General features: G+C 37.9%; 2 protein-coding genes, 1 long non-coding RNA gene and 1 pseudogene across 7 annotated transcripts in view; 2 read left to right on the forward strand and 2 right to left on the reverse strand.

Annotated features, from left to right (window-relative positions):
• On the forward strand, positions 1–13984 carry LOC474791 (protein NipSnap homolog 3A). Of its 3 annotated transcripts, none has more exons than XM_038552993.1 (6): positions 2–195; positions 3323–3533; positions 5176–5334; positions 6887–7036; positions 12971–13057; positions 13150–13984. In XM_038552993.1, exons 1-6 carry the CDS (start codon positions 136–138, stop codon positions 13224–13226), a joined length of 744 nt encoding a protein of 247 aa, XP_038408921.1. In that variant the 5' UTR covers positions 2–135; the 3' UTR covers positions 13227–13984. The 3 variants fall into 3 exon arrangements, with proteins under 3 accessions (XP_038408923.1, XP_038408921.1, XP_038408922.1); XM_038552994.1 differs by lacking the exon at positions 13150–13984 and adding an exon at positions 11746–11827 and having other exon boundaries at positions 12971–13043; XM_038552995.1 differs by lacking the exon at positions 6887–7036 and having other exon boundaries at positions 1–195.
• LOC102156577 (phospholipid-transporting ATPase ABCA1-like) lies at positions 6154–22823 on the reverse strand. Its single transcript, XM_038552997.1, has 4 exons — positions 22436–22823; positions 20754–20876; positions 16703–16888; positions 6154–6591 (listed from the first exon to the last, which is right to left on the reverse strand). Exons 2-4 carry the CDS (start codon positions 20780–20782, stop codon positions 6558–6560), a joined length of 249 nt encoding a protein of 82 aa, XP_038408925.1. The 5' UTR covers positions 20783–20876; positions 22436–22823; the 3' UTR covers positions 6154–6557.
• The window catches only part of LOC119873958, a 13283-nt gene continuing 3102 nt past the window's right edge, over positions 16389–26569 (forward strand). The window contains exons 1-4 of one of the 3 annotated variants that reach the window (XR_005367074.1): positions 16389–16471; positions 22563–22687; positions 24030–24214; positions 25544–25661. This is a non-coding gene — a long non-coding RNA (uncharacterized LOC119873958). Of the gene's footprint in view, positions 16472–22562; positions 22688–24029; positions 24215–25543; positions 26081–26569 lie in introns of those variants that run through there. The other 2 variants (XR_005367073.1, XR_005367072.1) reach the window with 2 other exon arrangements.
• LOC119873957 lies at positions 22879–26072 on the reverse strand (annotated as a pseudogene).

Genomic DNA, 26569 nt, shown 5'->3' on the forward strand with positions numbered 1-26569 from the left:
GCCCGCGGCCCCGAGGCCCGCCCCTGCCGCCTTCGGCCCGCAGCGCCGTCGCCGCTCTTCTCCAGGCGGGTCCGCCGCAACCCGGGGGCTCCAGAGTCCCGGCCGGCTGCCCTTCCCGGCGCTCCAAGCCACGCCATGCTCGTCCTCCGAAGCCGCCTGGCTGCGGCTCTGGCTGCGCGGACGCTCGCGCCTCAGGTACCGGCGGCGGAGACGAGCCCAGGCCGGGCCCCGGGGGCGGGGAGGGGCGTCCGCGGGGAGCTCGCCGTCCCGCGCATGCGCCACCCGGCCTGGGCGCCCGGGCCTGCGGAGCCGCGCATGCGCGCACGGTTCTGGCTCCGAAGTCCGCTCCGGACCCCCCGCGCCGGGCGCGCTGCGGGGCGCGGGTGGAACAGGGTCGCCGGCCGCTGCCGCCTCCCGGCCAATTCGCGAGCAACCGCGGGCAGGACTTTTCTGGCCTGGGTGCCAGGCGGCCCTGAGGATAGCCCTGAAGCTCCAGCTGCTGCTTTCACCACGTTGGGGCCGGAGCCTGGCGCTTGCAGGTCAAGCGGTTCCCACTGAATTGTTTGACGAGCTACCGCCCCCTCGTCCGAGGAGACTTAGGTCAGCCAGCCGGCCTCCGCCCTGTAAACGAAACGTGCACAACCTGCAAGGGTTTTGCAGAGAACCCTGGAGAGGCGGCCGGGCGGGGTGCGGGCGCGGGCGCGGGCGCGGAGCGACCTGCTCTCCCTGCCCCCCGCCCCCCTGCCCCCCGCCCCCCTGCCCCCCCGCCTCGCGCGGGCGTGGCCAAGCCAGGGGGCCCGGAACCTCCTGGCAAACCTGATTGCAACAGCCGCACTTAACCTTTGGTGAGAAGAGCACACAATAGATTTTTGTGATTTCAGCCTTAACTGTCGATACTTGGCCTGTTCTGTGAAACTACACATTTTTTTCCTTTTGATATTTAGACTTGTATTTCTTTCTCAAAGGGTTGGATCAGAAGGGGATTAACCGATTCTAGAGACTAACTTTCTGGTTAAGACTGAAGAAAAACCAATAACGGCCCATTCACCCAAGATTAGCAATACAGTCTGTCCTTCTGATTCTCTACTGGGGCAGGACCAAGAATTCTTATCACTTTATTGCGAACTGCAATTTTATTAGATGTTGACCGGTTGTTCTAAGTGAACTGGAAGTCAGTGCTGCCAAAAATGAGCCCTTCTTTGGAGATAAGGGAGCCTGAAGCACTCCTGTTTCCTTTCCTAGCATACTGGTCCTGCGTTGTGGTTGCACAGTTCTACTGTCGCTCAACAAAAATCACCTCCCCTCCTTCCCACACATATACATGCCTCATTGCTTCATTGCTGTTAACTTCTCCCTGAGCTTTCTTACTGTATTCTTCTGCAAAGGATAATAAAAATGTGTGCCTGTGATCACTTATTTTGTTCTCCAAATACAAATTCCCTGAAAAACAACTTAAAAGCAATTATCACAACTACCCCGTTGGTCTATTTTTGATATGTTTTATTTACAATATTTTTAAGCTATAAATATTAGGCAGTTCTCATTTGCATAGCATTTTGTTATTAGAGTGGTAAAATGGCACACACACACACACAAAAAAAATCTGCCAAATGTAGGGGCAGCTGCAATTGTTTTTGATGGCAAATGTCAACCAGCCAGTAAGAATATAACTCATCATAGACATGAATGGGATTAGCTTAAAATAGATTATTATAATTCCGCTTTATACAAGTAAAATACAGACACTATTGTGCTCTGTGAAACAACATGTATGTCAGAGCAAGAAGCCTATTGCTTTTAAAAGATTGTTGTACCAGGTAGTCAAGGATAAGCCCAAAATTCATCCATAGCTTTATAGGTATGAAAACTTTGTAACAGATTATTCTGGTGTAGTCAGCTGTAGGAAATGTGCACAGGCTAACCAAACTTACATAAGATGGATTTGTACACTAGAATACCATGTGAATATCTGTGTTTATATACATATATTTCTTTATATAAACACATAGAAGATAATTTCTGGCAAAGCATTTTCCACTGAAAGTTAAGTTCACTCAGAGAACCAAATTAGAAATTTACATGGTAAGTATATGGCTATTACAAAAGGAATTTATGGTTCTTATAAAGGTATTTCCATCAACATGGTATAACTGGGTGGATTAAATGCACTTCTTCAGACTGTATCTGTAATTAAAAACATAATGACTCAGGAGCACCTCGGTGGCTCCATCAGTTAAAGTGTCCAATTCTTGGTTTCAGCTCAGGTCATGATCTCAGGGTCCTGGAATGGAGCCCTGCCTCCAGCTCAGGCTCTGGCATTTAGCACAGAGTCTGCTTGTCCCTCTCCCTCTGTTCCTCACCACCCACCCCTCCACCACTGCTCACATATATGCTCACCCTCTCAAATAAATGGATAAATAAAATATTTTTTAAATTTTGATTTTTTTTAATTAAAAAAATGACTTAGACAATTAATTGACTTAACATTTTTTCTTTTTCTAGCTTTACCCATTCTGACTATATTACAATGCAATAGGATGGGTCATAGTTTTCTATTACATTAAATTCCTATCCTTTTTTTTTTTTTTTTTTTTTAAGAGAGAGCATGGTGGAGAGGGGCAGGGAGAGAGAGAGAATGAGAATCAAGCAGGCTCCACCCTCAGTGCAGAGTTGGAGGCAGGAATCTCACAACCCTGAAACCATGACATCGACGGAAATCAAGAGTCCGTGGCTTAACCAACTGAGCTACCCAAGTGCCCCTCTATTCTATTTTTTGACCAGTGGTCTACTTCATTGCATTTAGGAAGTATTTTGACCAGACCAGCAATTTCCATTGTTTTAAGAACCTAAAAAATAAAAATTTTAAAATTTTTCTGCTAGTAAACATTTCCATTGTGCTAGCCAAAATACTGTATATTTTATAAAATTGTTTTAAATGCTTAACTCTAACACATACATATATTATTAAGGATGGAATGTTTACTAAATAAGGGATAATTATTTGCAAAATTTATTAAGATCCTAACTGTAGTTTTTGGGTAAAGAAATTATCCCAGTGGCTTCTTAGGAGAAACTTCTCATGAAAAAGCAACTAGAGGTAGACCACCTACAATGACATAGTAGGTATATATTTGGGATACTTAAAAGTAGTCTTCTTTACTGTTACCTCTCTAAGCAAGTATCTGTGGAGAGAAGACCATGGAAGTACAAACAGATTGTGAGTCTACTGTGTGTCCCTTGTTTCCAGACTCAGATTTGGTTGTAACATAATATTATAAACCCTACCTTCCCAAATATTTAAATTTGCCTTATCTTTCTTCAGGTTTGCTCATCTTTTGCTACAGGCCCCAGACAATATGATGGAACATTCTATGAATTCCGTACTTATTATCTTAAGCCCTCAAAAATGAATGAGTTCCTGGAAAATACTAAGAAAAACATTCATCTTCGGACAGCTCACTCTGAATTGGTTGGATACTGGAGTGTAGAATTTGGAGGCAGAATGAATAAAGTGTTTCATATTTGGAAGTATGGTATGAGCATTCAGCTTAAGTATTCAGTACAGATTTTCATTCTGTTAGATGTTACCTGAGACTTAGCAACTTAGTTCTTGGATCTATATTATTATTATTTTTTGGATCTATATTATTATAAATACATACAGGTGACATAAAACTTTTAGTGATACCAAAAAATAAATCCAGTAATTGTGCCTACCAGTGGTATACCTATTGCAACCTATTGCTGAACCTTTTATTAGCATATTGGAATGTGATATTGAGAACATGGCATCTCAGATGTCACATCATAAAATTATGAACCACACTAATTCTTAGGAGAAGTTAAGGATAGCTTGTTGTAAAGATGGTTTTTGAAAAAAAAAAAAAAAAAAAAACAGTGATTGCAAGAACCCAAGTGAGCTAAGATCATGAAAGGAAAGTAGAATTTTTTTTAAGTGAAGCTATAGCTGGCTATCAATGTTTTAACAGAAATCATTGAAATGTCTAGGGACTTTAGGGAAATAGAAGTTAATAAGGGATGATAGTAAACTTTGAAGCCCTCACCTTTCTGTAAGATATCATAAATCTGTTAGGTTTCGGACCACTTTTATTTTTGTACCTCACAGTTTTAAGGAAGTCACTGTCATTTACCAGTCTAGAGAGGTAAAGGAAAAGGAATTAAGAGTTCTTCCCATATTGAAGCTGATCTATCCCTGGTTTAGTAGAAAAAGGATTATGGTTACTAGAATCTTCAAAATGTTTGTTACAACTGTGTCTAATCTTTCTGAAGTCCACAGTAGTATATCATGATATCCAAAAACTTAATAATTTCATTTAGTATTTGGTCATCAGTATCCAAAGTTAACAGTCATAACATGCTTTAACATGAAAAGTGTTCATTCTGTATTTAGCATGTCCATAGTTTAGAGGTTTTCCCAATTGTAGTAGAACAAACCCCATTAAAACACAATTTATGCTTTAATGTACTACCAGATGAATGTATCCCAGGAAAAACAAAAAAGTGCTAGTACCATTCTGATTAAAACTTAAGCTCTAAGATAGATGTTATTCCTTATCTGTAGCATAAACCGTAGAAAACTATGTCATCATTAGTCTTATGAGGCCCTAATAGTTAAATGTGGTACTAGGACCTTATGTTAGCAAATATGTGTTCTTGTTTGGGAAACAAAGACAAGAGAAATAGTACTGAGTAAAAGAATGGATGACAGTAAAAGAATCAGCACTGTTTCTTTGAAAGCTATTGGTTCAAAGCAGCAGTTGTCAAAGTGCATCTTAATTTTGTTTATGATAAATGTAATTCAAGGTGTATCTTGACCTGATCACCTATGACCACCACCATCACCACCACTACCACCACAACCAAAAAATACTCTTTTTCTAAACTGCCAATATAATTTAAATGCCTCAATTAAATTAATAACAATAGTTCATGTATGTTGAGTTCTAACTACGTGCCAAACACTGTTGTAAGCAACTTTTGTATACTAATTTAATCTTAACAACGCTAGAGGGAGATACTCTATCATTATCCCCATTTTACAAAGTAAGAAACAGGCATAGAAAGATGAACAGTTGGCAAATTGGATGAAACCTAGAAAAAATATATGTGATTTTAAAACCATAATTTTTGGTTTTCTTACTCCTTTTCCCATAGATAATTTTGCTCATCGAACTGAAGTTCGGAAAGCATTGGCCAAAGATAAAGAATGGCAAGAACAATACCTGATTCCAAATTTGGCTCTAATTGATAAACAAGAGAGTGAGATTACTTATCTGGTGCCATGGAGCAAATTAGAAGAGCCTCCAAAAGAAGGTAAGTCCTCCCCTCTTAGTCACTTTGAATTTTGATGGAGAAAATGTTAAAGATTTTAAGCTATAAAAACTCAAGTTCTTTTGGAAAAAATCTTTGTTTAATATAGGAATATATCTTGATCAGGCAAAAATAAATGGTCTTAGCTCATCTTTTCAAAAAATGACCATTAAATAATGAAGTGTTTTTCCATATTAGTATCTCATTGATTCTGAAAGCTTATCTATATTATAGAAAAAGTTGGCATAGTCATTGAACGTTGAGAAGTTGGGCCTTGGGAACAGAGAACACATTTGTGGGTAGGTGAGGGATAATATGTGATACTTGTCATAATTTTAAAATAATATAAACTTTTAAATATAAAAGCATTTTTCCATAAATTACAACTAATCTTAAATTTTAAGTGTATATTTGCTTATAAAATTGACTAGGGGAATGAGTTAACTGGAACTGCCAAGCTGCATTACTGTAGTCTAACTTTTGTGTCTTCCTCTTTCTTATTTCTCAGTTTGAAAGTAATTCCTAAAGATTTGTCTTCTTGCTGATTTCACTTCTTGCTGACTTAAGAAATTATTACCTCAATCCAGTTTTAAACAAAGGTCAGATTAGCAAAAGCATAAACTAATCTAAATGTTACTTTATTTCCCTCCTTATTCCCAACTTTATAGTACATTTTAGATTACAAGAGATTTGGGCAGCCTGGGTGTCTCAGCAGTTTAGCACTGCCTTCAGCCCAGGGTGTGATCCTGGAGACCCGGGATCAAGTCCCACATCAGGTTCCCTGCATGGAGCCTGCTTCTGCCTGTGTCTGTGCCTCTGTGTGTGTGTGTGTGTGTGTGTGTGTGTGTGTGTGTGTGTCTCATGAATTAATAAAATCTTAAAAAAAAAAAAAAAGATTACAAGAGATTTGAAAAATCTTATTTAGAAACTTACCCTCTTAGCTCTCTCTCAAATTTCAGTACTAACTAAATGAACTAGTTGCCTTTTCATAAAGTACCAAATCTTGGTTCTTTTCTTCTATGTTATTCATGATTCTTCAGTAATTTTTGCATGCTTTTCTTTTACTTTCCAAATCCACTTGGCTTCCTTGTCTTCACCCAGTCTATACTTCCATCCAGGAAGTAAAATGCTTTTCAAGTATTTACCTGGATATTTAGTAATAATGAAACCATCTCCTTTAGAATTCTTTTTTTCCTCAGAACTTGGAGACAGTCACTTCAGGTTCATTATTTGCTTGCTGTTCCTGTTAGAAATGGTATCCTATAGGGAAAATTATATAAACAGAAAAGTTAGTGGAAGTTGGAAAGAAGAATGGAGCTATAAGAGACTGGCAACTGCCTCTTACACTAAGATGAGGACTTTCTAAACATAAAAGCAAAAAAAAAAAAATATGCAAATTATTAGTAAATAGATCTACATAAATATGTACGTGGGTATATGGGTATGATCCTCAAATTCTATATATACAGTTAGCTTTCCACTGGAACCAAATTAAACATGATTAGAAATTGCTTGAATGTGTTCTATAGAATAATTATTTTTCTCCCTATTCTAGGAATCTATGAACTAGCTACTTTTCAGATGAAACCTGGTGGGCCAGCTCTGTGGGGTGACCCGTTTAAAAGAGCAGTTCATACTCATGTCAATCGAGGCTATACAAAACTAGTTGGAGTGTTCCATGCAGAATATGGAGTGCTCAACAGAGGTATAGTTGTCTATTTCTTCTAGGAAATTGCAAAATATTTTGGTGATCCACATTAATTTCCTTTGGCCAGTTTGTCTCTATTCTCATTATGGAGTATATTTTATTATTTATTGCCCAATTTTTAGCTTTGTAATTTTAAGGGTTGAGCAAACCTGTTTTACATCTTATTTAGAATGTTATTCACCTTCTAAATTTTTTTTTTCAAATACTGAACTGTTCTTTTCTCTGATACATCAAAATGATAAAATTTTAAAAACTGGAAAGAAAGAACCTGGAAAAGTCACCTGTTTCTTTCATCACCCTATTTTCCTCTATATGTACATTTAATGATTTTTTCCTTTGTTCCCAGTGTTATTGATATAATTGACATATGAGTTTACAGACAACATAATGACTTGATATATATATATTGTGAAATGATCACAATAAATTTAGATAACATCCACCACCTCACACATTGTTTCTTCTTATGATAAGAACTTTTGGGATCCCTGGGTGGCGCAGTGGTTTGGCGCATGCCTTTGGCCTAGGGCGCGATCCTGGAGACCCAGGATCGATTCCCACGTCGGGCTCCCGGTGCATGGAGCCTGCTTCTCTCTGCCTGTGTCTCTGCCTCTCTTTCTCTCTCTGTGACTATCATAAATAAATTAAAAAATTTAAAAAAAAATAAAAATAAAAGAACTTTTAAGATCTACTCTTTTATCAGCTTTCAAATGTACAGTACAGAATTGTTAACTGTAGTCATCATGTTGTGTATTACATCTCCAAAGCTTATTTATCTTATAATTGGAAGTTTGTACTCTTTGTGATTTTTTTAAAAGATTTATTTTTAATGAGAGAGAGAGAGCACGGTTGTGAGAGAGTGGTGGAGAGGGCAGAGGGAGAGAGAGTCTTAGGCAGACCCATGCTGAGCTTGAAGCCTGAATACAGGGCTCAGTCTCAAGATCATAAGATCATGACCTGAACTGAAACCAAGAGTTAGACGCTTAACCAACTGTGCTACCCCAGGTGCCCCTGTAGTCTTTTTTTTTTTTTAATAACATTACTTGGGAAAGAAAGATGTTTATGGGTGAAAAAGTAATGTGTAGTTATTATAAATATTAATTAAAAACATGGACAAGCCCAAAGAAGAAAAATTATCTATTTTCTACTACTTAGATATATTATGATAGATATATAAGAGCATACGGTTTATTAATTTATTTAATAAAATACTACTTTATTTTTTAAATAAAAAATATTTAATAAAATAAAGTTAACTTCTAATATATATGTTATAGATCTATATTCAAGTTGAAAAATATATGAAGAGGGGGAAAAAATATAAGATGCCTATCTAATACTGTATGCTAAAATAAAATCAAGGTGGATTATGGATTCCAATTAACAAATTGGATTCATACAATTACTAAAACAAAGTATAGATGAACTTATTTAATAATATGTATGGAAACAATATTTCAATACAGAAACAATAAAGAAACTATGAAGGGAAAAGGGAACAAACTGAGGATTTTATTATACAAAGCTCAGACTTTATGCCTCCCAAAGTACCTTAAACGAAATCAAAAAGCAAAAAAATAAATACTTCTACAAAGGTAGACAGATTACTACTAAAAATATCTTAAAGAAGATGTAGATTAAAATAATAATGAGATGCCTGTTTTTACCTAATAAGGATACATTATATAGGTACAGTACTAGATAGGTCAGAGAAAAATGAGTTATACTTGTAGGGCTCATATCTGCTTCATCTTCCTTCAAAAAAAACTGGCAATATAAATAAAAAAGATTTGTTTGTATTTGACATTTTTTAATTTTTAATTTATTCCTTTAATTTCAGTGTAAGTAACATACAGTGTTATATTAGTTTCAGGTGTATATTATAGGGTTCAGCAATTATTTCTATATATTACTCAGTACTCATCATTATAAGTGTATTCTTTGTTTTTTAAGGATTTTATTTATTCATGAGAGACAGAGAGAGAGGCAGAGACACAGGCAGAGGGAGAAGCAGGCTCCATGCAGGGAGCCTGAGGTGGGGATGGGGACTCAATCCCAGGAATCCAGGATCACGCCCTGTGCTGAAGGCAGGCACTAAACCACTGAGCCACTCAGGCATCCCTATAAGTATATTCTAAATTCCCTTCACCTATTTCACCCATCCTTCCACCCACTTCCCCTCTGGCAACCAAGACTTCTCTATATTTAAGAGTTGGTTTTTTGGTCTTTCTTCATTGATCATTTGTTTTGTTTCTTAAATTCCACTATGAGTAAATCATGTGGTATTTGTCTTTCTCTGACTGACCTATTTTACTTAGCATTATATCCATCCATATGTTGCAGTGGCACAATTTCATTCTTTTTTATGGCTGAGTAATATTCCAGTGTGTGTGTGGGGGGGGTATATACACACTATAACTTCTTTATCCATTCATCTATCAGTGGAATTTGGGTTACTTCCATATTTTGACTACCTGATTAATGCTGCAGTAAACAGAGGGCTGTACATATCTTTTCAAATTCATGTTTTCATATTTTTTGGGTAAATTCCAGTAGCAGAATTACTGGATCCTATGGTAGTTCTATTTTTTCTTGTTGAATTTTTCCATTCATGATTATGTAGTGTCCTTCTTTATGTCTCATTACAGTGTTTGTTTCAAATTCTATTTTGTCTGATATAAGTATTTCTATTCCAGCTCTCTTTTCGCTTGCATGATAATTGTTTTCCCATCCCTTTACTTTCAATCTGCCATGTGTATTTAGGTCTGAAATAACTCCCTTGTAGGCAGCATATAGATGTCTTTTATCCATTAAGTCACCTTGGTTGGCGTATTTAGTCCATTTACATTCAAAGTAATTATTGATAGGTATGTACTTATTGCCATTTTGTTACTTGTTCTGGTGTTATTGTTGTTATTCTTGCTCTCTTCACTTATGGTTAGATGGTTTTATTTAGTGATATACTTAGATTATTTTGTCTATATTTTTTGTATATCTATTACCAGTTTTGAATTTGTGGTCACCGTTAGGTTTATATACATATCTTATGAATGTAGCAGTCTTTATTAGGTTGACAGTCACTTCAGTTGGAACCCATTATAAAAGCACTAAACTTTTACTCCCCTCCTCTCTACGTGTTGGTATATGAGGTCATACTTTATACCCTTTTGTGAATCCCTGGCCTGATTTTTGTAGATATACTTGATTTTACTGCTTTGTCTGTAACGTCCCTACTAGTTTTATAAGTGATTAATCTACTACTTTGATTAAGTTTATATGTACCTGTTTCTTCAAATTTCATCAAATAAATTTGCTGCCCCTTTTCTTTCTCTTTTCTGGGATCCCTATAATATGAATGTTATTACACTTGATGGTGTCACTGAGTTCCCTTAACCTATTCTCAGTTTTTTAATTTATCTTTTCTGTTTCTCCCCTTCAGCTTCATTGCTTTTCATTACTGTCTTCCAGCTCACTGGTCCATTCTTCTGCTTCCTCTAATCTATTATATATTCCCTTTAGTGTCTTTTTTTAATTTCACTTACAAAGTTCTCCATCTCTCACTGGTTCTTTTTGTATTTTGTCTTTTTTTAGGGTCTCACTGAGGTCCTCCCTTGTTTTCTCAAGTCTAATGAGAATATTTATGATCATTACTTTAAATTCTCTATCAGGCATATTGCTTATCTCTGTTTCATTTAGGTTTTTTTGCTGGATTTTTATCCTGTTCATTCATTTGGCACATATCTTTCTGTGTCTTCATTTTGTCTAACTCTGTCTGTTTCTGTGTGTTAGGAAAGTAAGCTATATCTCCTGCTCTTGAAAGTAGTGGCATTATGAAGAAGAGGTCATGTAGTACTTTGCAGTGCAATGTCCCTGTTCACCAGAACCTGGCCCTTCCAGGGTGTCTCCTCTGTGTGTTGCATACACTTTACTCTTGTGGCTGAGCCATATTTGCCTTCATTCCAGGTGTCTGCAATGGCAATATTTTGCATGTTGTGGGCAGGATTTGGTCCTGTGTTAAGAGGCCAGTCTGGGGCTGCCTTGGGCAAAAAGCCTGAATTTTTAAATTATTTTTGCCAATATTAAGGAAGTATGCATGGATATGTAGGTGTGTTTAGGAAATGTGAAATGACATAAAATACATAGCCAAATTTAAATGATGAGATTAAAGATTTTTTAAGCTTCTAATTTATTATAATGGACATGTATAACTTTTCCAAGAAAAAAATGATTGAAAATATGGTGCACACATTCTTTTTAATCTTGAGGCACCTGGGCTCCTCCGTTGGGTAGGTATCCAATTCATGATTTCAGCTCAGGTTATAATCTCATGGGTCCTGAAATCAGCCCTGCATTGAGTTTCACACTCAGTGGGGAGTCTGCTTAAGATTCTCTCTTTTGCCCTCTGCCCCTCCCCCGACTCATGCATATATGTGCGTGCTCTCTCTCCAAAGTAAATAAATCTTAAAAAAAAAAAAAAAAAAAGAAAATGTGTGCACACACTCTTTTTAATCTCAAATTCATTCTTAGTGTATTAGGAGAATGGTAATATACTGATTTTAAGTCAGTACTTTGTTTCTGGAGGACAGTATAATATATACACTGTATATTTGTAAGTGTGTGTGTGTGTGTATATATATATACACACACACACACATATATATATATATATATGATACACTCTTTGGTTCTCTCAATTTAAATTTTAGGAGTTTATATTAAGAAAATATTCAGATCCAGACTGCCTGGATTTGAATCCCAGCTTCACCACTTATAACTTTGTGACCCTGGGTAAGTTACTTAACCATATTATGCCTTAGTTTCCTCATCCATAAAATGATGATACTAATAATCCACCACCTAAAATTATTATGAAGGCTAAATGAGTTAATACATGCAAAATGCTTAAAACCAGGTCTGGCACATAGTCAACACCCAATAAATATTAGTTAGTAATAGTTGTACTCAGCTTTGCTGGTATAGATACACATGTAGATGCTGTTCTAATGAAGTTTATGTCAGTGTTGTTTACAATATACATTTCTTATGTAATATGCGTATAATCCAGAAAATATATTGTCTACATCATTTATATAACTATAAACATATGTTTATGTGTATAAATATATATTCATAAAAATACATATATATACATAAGTATGGAAAGAGATACAGCAAATATAAAAGTGAGTTTTTTTCTAGGTGGTGTAGAAATGACTCCTCTTTTCTCTTTTGATCTGCATTTTCCTATACAGCTAATAAGTTTTATTTTGTAATTATTAAAATTTAAGAAAATATGCATAAAACGTTTATTCCATATTTCAAAAAATATTCAAATATTAATCTAATTGATCAGGGGCTTGGATAAAAAGTTGTTGTATCTATAGGGAGGAATTCACATAGGCATTAAAAATTAAGGTTGCCATGGAAAGTATGCATTGTTGATTTTTAAAAATCCATAATTAAGTGTAACATATAGTATGACCTTAATTTGATTTTAATCATTTGTTCAGAGGAACTGCACTAAATTTGAGTAGAGTTGCTCTCTAGGTGGTTAAAATTATGCTGCTGTTAATTTTCTTCTTTGTATTACCTAAATTTTCAATAGTAAAGACAATTCTTTTATAATCTTGCTTTTTAAATAAACTAAAATGTATTAGGAAGTCATGAAGCCTTGTTCCAGACTCGTGTTTGGTGTGTTATTTACTTTCCCTTTCCTTCATCTATAAAAGCAGTCTGATTAATTTATAAATTTCTATCCCAAATCTCTGACCCCCTCTGAAATCTTATTACTAACATACTTAATTTTATCTTTTTGATATTCACTATTTTGATTTAAAGAATAAAACTTCATGTTTCTGATTAATTTTTCTGTATTTCTTATTTGTAGTAATACCATAGTCTTTAGAATCTGTTTTTGGTTTATTTCTGCAGTTCATGTTCTTTGGTGGAATGAGAGTGCAGACAGTCGTGCAGCTGGGAGACATCAGTCTCATGAGGATCCCAGGGTTGTGGCAGCCGGTAAGCTATTTCACTAGGCATGAATTATTCTTACAACAAAGTTGATTCAGTTTTTAACTTTATATGCCTTCTTATGAAATGTTTTTTTCCAGTTCGAGAAAGTGTTCACTTCCTCGAGTCTCAGCAGAATATGCTTCTGATTCCTACATCATTTTCACCTTTGAAATAGTTTTCCACTGAAATACAAAGCATTACATTAACTGCTCTAAGACATGTCTGCTAAGCAGGTGCTTACATTCTCCCAAGAGATCTTCATTTTTATTTGAAGGAGGTGGTAAGTTAATTTGCTATGTCCTTTGCATTTTAAAATGCTACCTCTGTCCATTGTCACGACTTGTGGAAATAGTTCTGTTCATTTTCCCTTTTGCATTTCAATACCTATCGTGCATTAAAAATTGTCATTCCTACAAGATCCGATTTTTCTTTTTTCAAAAGATCTCTTATTCTCCATTTTGATAACCCTCTGCTTTTTTAGCATTTCCTTATGTTGAAATTATGTTACATTTCCATGCTTATATTTTAAAATTATTTATATATTGTCAACCTTTTCATGTCTATTTTTCTGAAATTTTAAAAGTTTTTGTCCAGTAAAGTTTATTTTGTAATACCAAATTGGATTCATAAAAATATTAAACATGTTTTTTATGGAAAAGTACAATATCATCTGTATCATCTCTATTAATTATAGTTTTTACATTAATAATTACTTATTATATGGAAAATAATGTTATTAGGTCCTCATATTAAAAACTGTTGAAGACTCATTGTTTCATATGCCAAAATGTCTTCAATTACAATTTATTTTACCAAGTTTAACTTCACTTTGGATTACTATTCAACAAAGATACTTGGGATAATCTATCTGTGATAATGAGATATTTATGGTTATGGAAATGTTTGCCCTAATAAAAGCCTACAGATACATTCTGATTCTTTTTATTGTGTTTCATATCTGTATCCTCTTACCTGGAACTATTGTTTTGCTATAAGGTGATGAGATAGTAATAAATACGTTGTCTTTATTGTTAAGTTACCTCAAGTAAATAGCATGCTAATAATCCCACAAAGAATTTCTTTAGTACTGTCACAGGTATACTAGGATTTTCCTATTAAGAACTTTTTTTATTTTAGTTGAGTACCTTAGCCTTCTTAAACTAGATCTGGTATTTCCAAGCTCTCATGGTAGTCTGTATTTATAGCTATGTGATTTTATGTTTCTAATATATATTGCAAATACAGCAGAGTAAATTATTAGCTGTCTGAGGGAAAACTGAAAAACAGCAAGCATACTTACCTCTCTTACTTATCTAGGCCTCAAGAATTCAAAGGACAGATAAGTTTACTAGTAAGGCAATGAACACCCTAATTCTGGAGGTAAAAAACCTATCAGAGAAGTTAGGCATTGGTTTTGAGTTTTGACTAAGAGTCTTCTACCTCAGTGTTTCTTTGAAAAGTTGTCACTTAGCAAATTAGGTGATAGTAGTATTATTTGCCATCAGTGTACAGATTTTCTCTCAGGCATAAGATCAGCTCTGTGTCATGAAAACATACAGCTGCTTCTGCCTTTCCCCTTTTAATTCATCTTTAGATTAGCTAGAACACTTTTAGAAGAGACAAGGGCTCTTTCATCCAGTCCATAGCCCTGATGGAGATTTAGAAAGCAGCAGCAGATGGGTGTTCGTAACATATCCCACACAAAACTGGAGAGCCAGTACATGACAGGCTACCCTCTGCTGATGAACTAACTGCAGGTGCTTTGCTTGACTGACCCACTCCTGGATCACAAACACAACAAAGCTTGCTGAGACAAAGAATGTTTTAAAAGATAACAGATGGACACAAGGATGCCCACTGTCATGCTCTTCCTGAAGGGATAAAGTCAGCGAGGATCTAAGGAATCACTGATGCTAGCTGAGAACATAATCAAGGAGGACACATACATACAAACATACACACAAATATCCGATGAATAGCCCAGGGAAAAACATCTGTTCAATAAATAAGATACATTTATTTTTAAAGATTTCATTTATTCATGAAAGGCAGAGACATAGGCAGAGGGAAAAGAAGGCTCCCTGCAGGGAGCCTGAAGTGGGACTCCATCCCAGGATCCTGGGATCACGCCCTGAGCCAAAGGCAGATACTCAACCACTCAGCCACCCAGGCATCCCAAAGTACATTTTTAGGAGTTTAAACATGATAATTTTCAAGTAAAAAATCTGAAAAACAAATGGATAGCATCTCATTGAACTAAGAGAGTCCAGTACCATAATGAAACTACTGAAAGAGGTGAAAATGTCCTAATGGCATTCACTTCAGTCCACTGTTCCTGACCTTGAAAGAGGAGCAGATTGTAATTCTCACAAGGGTATGTGGCTTGAAAACTTAGTAGGTATGGAAATATTAACGTGAAACTACTCAAGTTAAATTCTTCCAGCTGTAAATAAATTTAAAAACAATAGTATATAGCATATCAATCTAATAGATATAGAAATTCTAAAGAAAGAAAGAAAAATTCTAAGATTCTGGTTATAAAAATGGTCCTATCAGCCCATTATACAGAGTATTATATAAAATTCCTAATGACCTATATTGATACTGTGTAGGAGATAAGAGAAGATTGCCACGTTCCATATATATGATAAACACTTTCAAATATTAAATATACAGAGTAGTTCAGTCTTGGCTGGTGCACAATCACTAAATACTAGTGATGGCTTTGCAAAAGTCCTAAACAATAAGCAGCTAGGTGATCTGATTGACCTACCAATGACTCCCACCAGCAACGCTGGGCCCACTTTTCTGACAGATCTTGGGATAGATAAAATAGCCTAGCTAGCTTCAAGTGTTTCTTCACTTGCTTAATGGAATCCTTTGGGTTTTTATGGTTTTGCTTTGTTTTTAAACATTTTATTTATTCATTAGAGACCCACAGAGAGAGGCAGAGACATATGCAGAAGGAGAAGCAGGATCCCCACAGGGAGCCTGGTGGACTCGATCCCAGGACCCAGGATCATGACCAGAGCCAAAGGCAGATGCCCAACCACTGAGCCACCCAGACATCCCTAATGGAATCCTTTGAGTCAGAGGAAGTGATTGAGAATCTTCCTGAAATTGTTCTCAGTAAAAAGGCTCAGAACTGTTCCCCAACACTCACAATCTCAGAATGTCAGTTTTAAGACCCACAGAAGTTTTATGGGCCAGCCTCCCTAATTCGGAGGCAAGGAAAAACAGGCCTGGGGAACTGAGTGGCCTGTCCCACCTCACCAGCTCCTCTGTGGCAGAACCACGGATGACGCCGGGCCTGTCACAGTGTGTTCTGTTGCATCACCTCAGTGGGAGAGGCCAGACTGTGTCTTCCACTGCGTCTGGCCCACTGAGCAGAGTGTCGTGTTCTGGTTTTAACTCAAACAAGTAAGTAAGCTCAGCTCACCTCTCAAAATAGAGAAACAAGCTAAGACCTAGGAACTGTAGACCAAGTCCCTCCCCCTCAGAACTCACATGCTTTTCTCTGTGATAAGAATTAAAATCAAGACTGAAAGACAACACCCTGACATGACAGGTCAGCCATTCCTTCTTCCCAAGCAGAAGCTTCCCAGCCTGCCCTGCACCACTACCTGCTCAGTCACACAGAGAGCGACTCACCTGTGGGGGAGGCAGGCCCCCTGCCCCCAGGGGACACATGGACAGATCTTGATTTTGTCACTGCTACATGGCAGGTGGGTGAGGGATTCTCCCATCATCCAGTTCCCATTTTGGAAGAGGTCCGTGATGGTCTGGGGAACTGGGGCGGTGGTCCACTCCTCCTCCCCCACTGAGCAGGGCACATCTCTGCAAAGGGAAGACATCAAAGTAGCATCACCCGAGAGGATCTGGCCTTTCCCGTTGGCTCAGAAGCACAGATCAATCAATAACAACCACAAACATGCACCTATCCCCTCACTGTTCGTTAATCTGTAAGCTGCAGACTTACTTTACAGTTAAGGATGAAAGAATACAAAGAGGTCCTAAATGTTCATATACCAAACTCCAGTCAACCCAACCCACTGGCATCAGGTCTCTTGCCCCTGTGTTCATTCATCGAATATTCACTGAGCATCAACTATGTGTCAGACATTGTTCTGCATATTTGAGAGTCTGGGGTAAACAAGACAAAGTCCCTGCCTTCATAGAGCTTGCATTCCTCTAGAGGAATATGGCAATAAACAAATGTCACTTAGCCAGAAAAAAAACTAAGAAGACAGTGAATCAAGGGAAGAGAGACTACTGCCTTCTTCCAAGGCATACACAATTAGAAGTCAGGAAAAGATTTGAGGAGAAATACATTATAAGCCAGGGCAATAGAAAGTATTAGTACAAAGCCCCCCAAAAGAAATGAACTTCCCATGTTTGAGGAACAGCAGGAAGGCAGTGGGCTGGGATGGGATGACATAGGAGAGAGAATACTGGGAGATGAGGGTGGAGGATGGCCAGATGACCCAGGCCTGGGAAGGAGTCTGCATGTTATGTCCAATGTGCTATAAATCTGGTGGGGAGTGGCAAGATTCACTTTATGTTTTAAAATGAGTACAGAATTGGGGTTTGGAGGAGATGTGGGGAGGGTGCTCAGTACATGAAGAGCTAGGTTGTTTGCAAGCATCACAAGGCCTTTATGCCTGACTTGAGCTCTGAATCACTGCGAACCACCAAGACTCTTGCCCTTCTCCACCAGTAAAATAAAAGTACGAAATGACAATGTTGAAACAGGGCATTTCTAGTATCCCTTCCTGTTGCAAAATTCTACAAAGCACGGCCACACTCTTTATGTCATTCTTGTATGTACTAAAAATATCAAAAGAACAGATTTGTGGATTGCTCTCTAGTTCTCTCTAAAGTACTACAACTTGATGGAAAAGTCAAGACACCGTGCCCTCCTGAAGTTCATACTCTAAAACCTCCAGAAGATGATGGACTAAGATAAAGTTAAATGCCACTACTAAGTGTCCCAGTCAAATTTCCCTCAGTTATACCACTTTTTAAGGAGCTTAAAACCTGAATTTCAGAAAGCGTTGTCAGTACAGAGATCTTGCCTTCAGACTGCCTCCAATACACATCAATGGTACTCTTCATCAAAGCCGAAGCATTTATGTCTCTTTTGTCTTTCTAGCCTAGAAAATTGAACCCACCTCTCCCAGCCCTGGCTCTCAAAAGCTCCTCACCTCTCTTCATTGTCTTTACTCAGTGATCCTTTGATGTACCTTTGCCCTCCCCACCCAGACACTTAGAGCCTTATGGGCATTCATGAATTTGTTTACACAGTGCCTTAAAAAGGATTTTGAAGACAAGTGTCATAAAAAATACATGTTTAAAAGAAAACTATGAATAATCATAAAAAGTAAGTATATTATGTTTTCAGGTTGTCAAAGTGAAAAAGCTGATTAGCAAAACCAAAAATTATATATAATGGAGCAGCCCATTACAAAACTTCAGTACAGGAGTGGATGGGAGAGGGAGACTTACTGATCTGACCATTAAGTATGAAGTGCTATTAAATTAAATATTAATATGCTATAGCAGTAAAAAGAAAAAAAAAGCTATAATGATTTGCTTTGCAAGATGTTAGAATGTTCTCCAAATGTTCGTTTCTAGATATTCCAATTAAGTCAGCATATTAGCTTTTTTAAGATAAAAAATGATTCAAAGTGCAAATGATGGTAGTCACAGTGTGGCATGCAGCTGATAAATGCAATGTTAAGAGAGGAGATCAGGTGACAACCACAAGAAACCAGTCAAGGAGAGTCTAAAACAGCACTCTGAGGATTGGTTTTCCTTCCATATGTTGGATCTTAAAGCTAGCATCTTCGATGAGGGCATTCAAGAGTTCCTGAGTACCCATGTTCTCAGGAGTGTCATCACTGTGGGTACATGAGATGAGAAGCAGCCAGTTCAGTAGTTCATTAAATAACAGGAATTGGGAGGTAAAAAGGTTTTTCAAAGTAAATGCTTTATTAAACACTTCCTGAGTGCTAGGTTCTTTTTTTTTTTTTTTTTGAGTGCTAGGTTCTTAACACAAAAATAAATAAAACACAGACCTTAGACACTAGCCATATATTTGATATGATAGATGATAAACAGGACTCCAGAGTAGAAACTGTATAAATATATATAAAGTATGTGTGAGCATACATATATATAAACACACACATACATAATATATATTTGCATATGTATTTTAATGTGAAGTGAAGAAACTTATTAAGGATCTGTATTTCAAAAGTACTTTCAGGGTTGCCTAAGTGGCTCAATCAGTTAAGCACCTGACTCTTGATCTCAGCTCAGGTCTTGATCTCAGGGGTTATGAGTTCAAGGCCCACTCTGGGCATGGAGACTACTTTAAAAAAAAAAAAAAAAGCACTTTCACAAACTTAGTAAGGATCAGTATTTCAAAAGTACTTTTCACAATTATCCATTAGGCACTAACAACCAGGATTTTCTACAAAGGTCAGGGAGACTTTATTGGCTGAATATTTGCATGGATAACTGAAAAATATAAACAATAATGAGCACAAATTATAAATAAGCCCATGTTCTGCAGCCATGAGCAATACAAGCTAAGCCTGGAAAATAAAGAATAAAGTAAACCTGAGATATGTGTGTATATATATGGACATACATACATACACATACACATACCATATATACAATGTATATATACACACACTAGTATGTACAGTATACATACTATATGTGTATATATACCATGCATATTATAGTATATACTATATATACTATGTGTATAAAATGTGTACATATAGCATATATATATATATATACCATATGTGTGTGCATATATAACTTTTTTTTTAAAAAGCTTCCCTTTTTTTTTTTTTTAAAGATTTATTTATCTTAGAGAGAAATAGAGACAGAGAGAGCACAAGTGCCAGGGGGAGGAGCAAAGGGAGAGGGACAGAGAATCTCAAGCAGACCACTAAGCTCTGAGCCAATGCAGTGCTAAATATCATGACCCTGAGATCATGATCTAAGCTCAAGTCAAGAGTCAAAAGCTTAACTCACTGAGCCACCCAGGTGCTCCAACATCCCTTGTTTTTTATATCACTGATATTTCTCCCCCATCTAAAGATCTATAAATCCTACAGAATGAAGAAAATTTCTGCCTAACAAGATTAAGAAATTCCTTTAACCTTTTGTTTGAAGTACTGGATTGTTTGTTAGAAAATGAGGGGTACTTTTGTCTAAAGAATAAATACTAGCTAGTATCTACAACTTAAGAGATAAAAATTCAAGAATTGCATTGTGGTAAAAAAAAGTATTGACTTCCTAGAGGTACAGTGTATACAAACACTTTGATTCAACTATAAAATTAACATAGCTGTAAACATCCAAATATTTTTACAACTTAATCATAGAAGTTAGAAGGGCAGCTTATTTTGTTAAAATACATATTGTAGATGGCAATACTAGTATAAAGAGGAGAAAAGTTCAAATATGACAACAGAAGACTGGTCTATTATCTGAGGTTCAATTTGCTGCTGTTCTCTGCATCCAACATCAGTCTGTGGAGGAGCTTTCAAGGGCTGATCAAGGCCACTCCACTGAGCGATCCCGGGGTCCACCTCCCCTTGGCCCTCAGTAGCACAAACACCCTTGGTCAGCCTGAGCTCTCTTCTCTCCCAGGGTGCAGGAGGCAGACACATACCTGACAAATGTGTACTGTTCGTTGTACATCCAGGGCTGAAGTTCCAGGCTGGGGTACTTGCCAAAGGGGCACAATCAGGCTGAACACCAGAGCAATGCAGACAAACACAGCTGGCAGGACGATCTATGACCAGGGCACAGAGGGGAAAGGAAATTACAAACCAAGGGCAAATGTTAGGAAACAAGGCATGGGGCAAACCCCTACGTGTCCAGCTAGCCTCCCGGACCAGCCAGAACGCAAACAAGCATTACAGGGCCCCAGACAAAGCTCCACTAAGGCACTCATGGCAGGTGGGAAACAGCGATGCTGAAAATGAAACCCCTTCCCTCTGGGGCGTTTCTGGAGGCTGACAGCACGAGGCCCAAGGCCGTGGCCACCTAGCAGAGGCAACAAGCTAAAAACCCTACGGAGTGCACAGGGGTCACATGTCAGGGTGACATAGAACACAGGGTCCTGCCCTCTTTCCTCTGAAGACCTGAGGAAGACCCCACCAAGGGCTGTGAGCCCAGCTCAGCTCAGAGAAAGGCTAAAACAACCAGCCCTGCACCAGAAGCCTGAAGACCTGAAGCCTGGCTGTGTCTCTACTACGATCTCTACCCATGTGAAGTCACTCCCTCTGTGGCCTCAGTAGTCTCACTTGGAATCTGCAGACCAAGATTAAATGACCCAGTCAGATCCCATGCTCTGAAAGGAACAGCAGCCACTGTCACCAGGTAATGGCCTCAAAAAGCATAATTACCTTAGTCCTTCTTTGGGAAAATACTAGGTGACAATTACCTCATTTCATTATCGTTACAACCCTAACTAGGAGTAACATTATCACCAATCAACAAACAAGGGAATTGAGCTCAGAGAGACTAAGGAACTTGCCCACGGTCACACAGCCAATAAGTAGCAGCACCAGAATTCCAAACCAGGTCTGTGTGCTCCAAACTCAGACTCTCTGCATTACCCACTTGGTCTGTGGGGAAGACTCTCTGCACATGCTTGCTCTGTACTTCTTGATTTTAGAGAGTGGGATCATTTTATCCCTTCTGATCAAGCCACTGAGCTTGCAAACACTGACAGGCGGGCAACACTGTAATGAGTCTTCTCTGTCCATTTTTTTCTGACCTCTCTGGCTACCTTCTTGTCAATTTGCAGCTAAGCATCAATTTAGAGAAAAATCACGTGTCCAATAAGTTTATATATCAAGTGCATCTGGATGTATCATTTCTCAGCTTATGATAGCTGAATTTGCCCAGCCAATTTTTCTAAACTCAGTCCTTGTTAGGCTATCCTCTGCAATAAAACTCACACATGTGTGCACACATACACACACACACACACACACACACACACAGAGCAATCCTTAACGACAGGCCCCTTCTAAGCACTTATCATTTCAATCCTCATAACAACCCTATGTCATAGGTACATCATCTTCATTCTAAAGATGAGGACAGGGATCCCTGGGTGGCGCAGCGGTTTGGCGCCTGCCTTTGGCTCAGGGCGCAATCCTGGAGACCCGGGATCAAATCCCACGTCAGGCTCCCGGTGCATGGAGCCTGCTTCTCCCTCTGCCTATGTCTCTGCCTCTCTCTCTCTCTCTCTCTCTCTCTCTGTGTGACTAAATAAATAAAAATTAAAAAAAATAAAATAAAATAAAGATGAGGACATGGAGGCACAGAGAAATCACTTGCCTGCAGATGTGTGAGTGGCAGGAAGCAGGACTGGGATTGCTGTCCATCCCACTGAGCAGGTCTGTTTCTCTGGATTATGCAAGAAGCCAACACTGAAGGTCACCTACTATCTTTTTTTTTTTTTAAGGTCACCTACTATCTTAGGCAGTTTTGACATCGCCTTTATCTTCTTTTTCATGCTTTTCCAGCAAGACTTGAAATCAGTAAGATAAAAATGAACAATACAACAGAAAATTAAGCAACGGTAATAAGGTAAGACCTCGAAAAATGAAAACAATATGGCCTACAAAATTATGAAAAGATGCTGAATTCACAAGAATTCAGAAAAATGTAAATTAAATTATTTCTCACATAAAAAAATTAAACGGCAGGCCAGGTGGCTCAGCGGTTTAGCGCCGCCTTTGGCCCAGGGCATGATCCTGGAGACCCTGGATCGAGTCCCATGTCAGCCTCCCTGGCTGGAGCCTGTTTCTCCCTCTGCCTGTGTCTTTGCCTCTCTCTGTCTCTCATAAATAAATAAATAAAAATAAATAAATAAATATTTTTTAAAAATCATAAAAATGCTGCAGGAACAATGATTGGCGAGTAAAGCTAAAATACATTAAAAAGTGAAGTAATTACTCATTCAGTAGGTGTCTATGACAGGTTAAAATAATTATACTGGAGAGCACTGGATAATGGATCTTCATTTGTAAAAAGAACTTAGTGAAAAACTATATCAAAACTAAGTGTTTTAAGCTAAAAAGTATCTCAATTCATATGAGGGAGAAAGCCAACATATTTAGTAACAATCTAAAACAAGTAGCTAAAGTTCTGGAAATACTCTTCCCATAACATCTCTCCACAGCTCACTGGGAGGCACAAAAATTACTCAAAGCAATAGACTTGCCAAGCCCTTTTCGAGAAATAATTATATTTATTAATGAGAAGTTTTAAAATGCTACTAGCACTATAATTCACTTTTAAATGCAAAACATAAAGAAAGCCAATAATACCTTTAAGAAAAAAAAAAACATAGTGCGTTTATTTAAACTGTTGCTTTTCATAATTCATTGAATCTTATCCCAGGTCAATATCTTCATTCTATTACCTTACTGAATACATTCATTAGTGTTACATAAAACTTCACATAAAATTACATACGAATTAAAAGCACAGCTAAGAACATAGTCATGATCTGTGTGAAAGGATTACCTTTACGGCACCCTAGTCCCTGATGGGAGTACTTTTTCTGTTTCGTGGGCTTCACAGCCTTAGATTCTCTTCTGTTTTAAAGAAAATAAAGCAGCTCCTCTGAGCTCTGTCCCATGCAGAGGTGCCCAGCCACTGCATTATCGGTTTGTGTTCACCCAGTGGTACCTGCTAACCACCTGTACCCGGTGGTTAGCAGCAGGCCTCTGACCTTTAGGATGTTTATGCAATGCATGAGAAGTGTTCCCTAGGAGGCCCATATGGCCATGTGTCATATTCTTTTTGCGGGAGACATGGAACCAAGATTGAAAGGGCTGTTTTAAGTTTTCAACCTGATATATACTCTTCGGATTACTGACTTTAGGAATGATCTGAGGTTCTTTGTTACAACTTTCTTCAACAGAGGAAATGCCTGAGGTGTGGTCTAAAGTGGCTCTATTAACAGCAAAGCTGATCTGCTGGGTAAGCTCCCATTCCTCCCCCCTGCCTTTTAAAAGAAGCAATTGTAAATGGATGATTTTTCTCACCATACCTACACCACACTTCAAAGGGATCTACCCATACGGTCATCTCCTTTGGAAGTCCCAGGTGAGAAAAATCCATGTTACTTTCAGCACAAACCCTTTCTAGAATGGGATCTTTATTGATTATTATTTATCCTGATACACCTGAAGGCTTGCCCTTTGGAAGGGCAGAGTACCAGTGACTTCTGTAGGTTTCAAACAAGATGGCCATCAGCTTTTCTGCAAAGTCTTCTATTTGCTGTTTACTTAATTTATCATGTTTTTTCACCAATCTTGTGACAAAGAAAACTGCAGTTGCAATTTCATCCCTCATGACTCAAGGGAAAGAAGGAGGTATCAATATAGGATATCTATAAAGGGATATAATAATATACATTAAACATGTTCATGTGTTTTAGTAATAAAAACAATTTAAATAGAAACAACTTCAAAGAAATTCATACTATATTTAATACTGAGTTGCTCACAAATCTTTACTGCTAGTAATTCCAAAAGGACTAACAAGAAGGAGGCTGATACAGAAATATCAAGACATGCTGACAAGCTGAAAAAGTGTGCAGTCTATTTTCCTTCCCTCACAGCTTTTAATTCAAAGTGCAACATTCAACAGGTGCTTAACAAAAATATTCACTGATATGAGTAGAAAACTTTTTAAGAAACACTGAATGAAAAATTGGAATTATTTTTTATTTCCAATTCCTTTTATAAATAATTATAAAAATGAAGAAAAGAAACTCATAAACATTAATAGTAATTCGCCTTGTTAGGAAAGAAACAACAGACCCAGAATGGAGTCATTTGCACCCATAACAGCAAACCAAGACTTAACTGCAGCTTCCATCTTTCCCAGTAGTGCGACCTTGAACAGTCAAACTGAAATTTCCTGATCAGCACTAGTAATCTTCATAAGATCCCTGCCATTCCCTTCATTTCTTTCCCCTTAAAAGATGACCAGACATGAAATAATCCTTTCTCTTTTGCTAATAACTTCCTTTTTGCTAATAACCTCCTTCTGCCTCTAAAACTATTCCAGTTTGCACAACTCTTCCAAGTACCTGTCTATTTACTCAAAGAGATGCTGACCAATTCATGAATTTTTGAATAAAGCCAATTACATCTTCACATCTTCAAATTTCAAACTTGAACTTTTGTTCTTTAACAGTCTTTACTGAAAATCTTCTCCTCCAATACATAATCCTGTATCATGCACACAAAAAAGAGAACTGGGAGGTAACTCCACACTAACTATAGCTTCAATGACAGGAACTCAGAAATTACAACAAAAATAGCACACAGGCCACACTTTAATGAAGAAAAGGTGGTCTATACCACCATCTAGTGGCCTAAGAATACATCAGTTAAGGTACTTACCCAGAGATGTCACCAATTACAGGTAGGTACTGCCCTCCTTCGTACTCAGTTGGGACAGCACTGGATCCACCTCTCCTGCTTCCTTCTGCAGATCTGCATGAGCTGGACGTTTGGACAAAAACATGCAGAAACACCATCAGGTGGATTGTTGCCTTTGCTACCTCCTGTAATTTCCTCCACCCTTTAACTTGATACCTATTTGTTATGTAAGGTGTAAAAATGCATCAGACTACTCATCAAAACAAATGGACAGTATAAAAAATTGGTCATAAAAACCCCATACACTGTGATTAGGGTATAAATTTATAAAATAGTCTGACACTGTTTAGTGTCAGATGAATATGGTACATGTGTCACTGTTTAGTGTCAAGATGAATATGGTACATATCTTATGACTCAGCAATTCCATTCCTAGGTATATAGTCAACACAGTTGTTTCTAACCTCTGATACACAGATCCCCGATGTATCTATGGAAGAAATCGGAGGACCTGGTAAATTAGATGGGAAAAATAATATCTTTATTATGTTAAAAAAAAAAAAAAAAAGGGATCCCTGGGTGGCGCAGCGGTTTGGCGCCTGCCTTTGGCCCAGGGCGCGATCCTGGAGACCCGGGATCGAATCCCACATCAGGCTCCCGGTGCATGGAGCCTGCTTCTCCCTCTGCCTGTGTCTCTGCCTCTCTCTCTCTCTGTGACTATCATAAATAAATAAAAATTAAAAAAAAAAAAAAAAAAAAAACCAACAGAAACACTGGCCCAAAGTGGCATCACTTGGGTTAGGGCCCCAAATCAGTAAACCAGGGCTTAATAACCAATCTAATTGTGGTATCAACCTTTCCCAGAAATGTAATCTTAACTGCTCAGCCAGGAATCTTCTCATAGGTACCACTGAGTCAGTACATGGCCCTTTCCATCCCCCCAGCAAAAGGAAGATGAGGTAATCTGCATGATAAGAACTCCTGCTCTTGGGATGCCTAGGTGGCTCAATGGCTGAGCATCTGCCTTTGTCTCAGACCCTGATCCAAGGGTCCTGGGGTCAAGTCCTAC

This window comes from Canis lupus, chromosome 11 (genome assembly GCF_011100685.1).
Source record: "Canis lupus familiaris isolate Mischka breed German Shepherd chromosome 11, alternate assembly UU_Cfam_GSD_1.0, whole genome shotgun sequence".
NCBI lineage: Eukaryota > Metazoa > Chordata > Mammalia > Carnivora > Canidae > Canis > Canis lupus.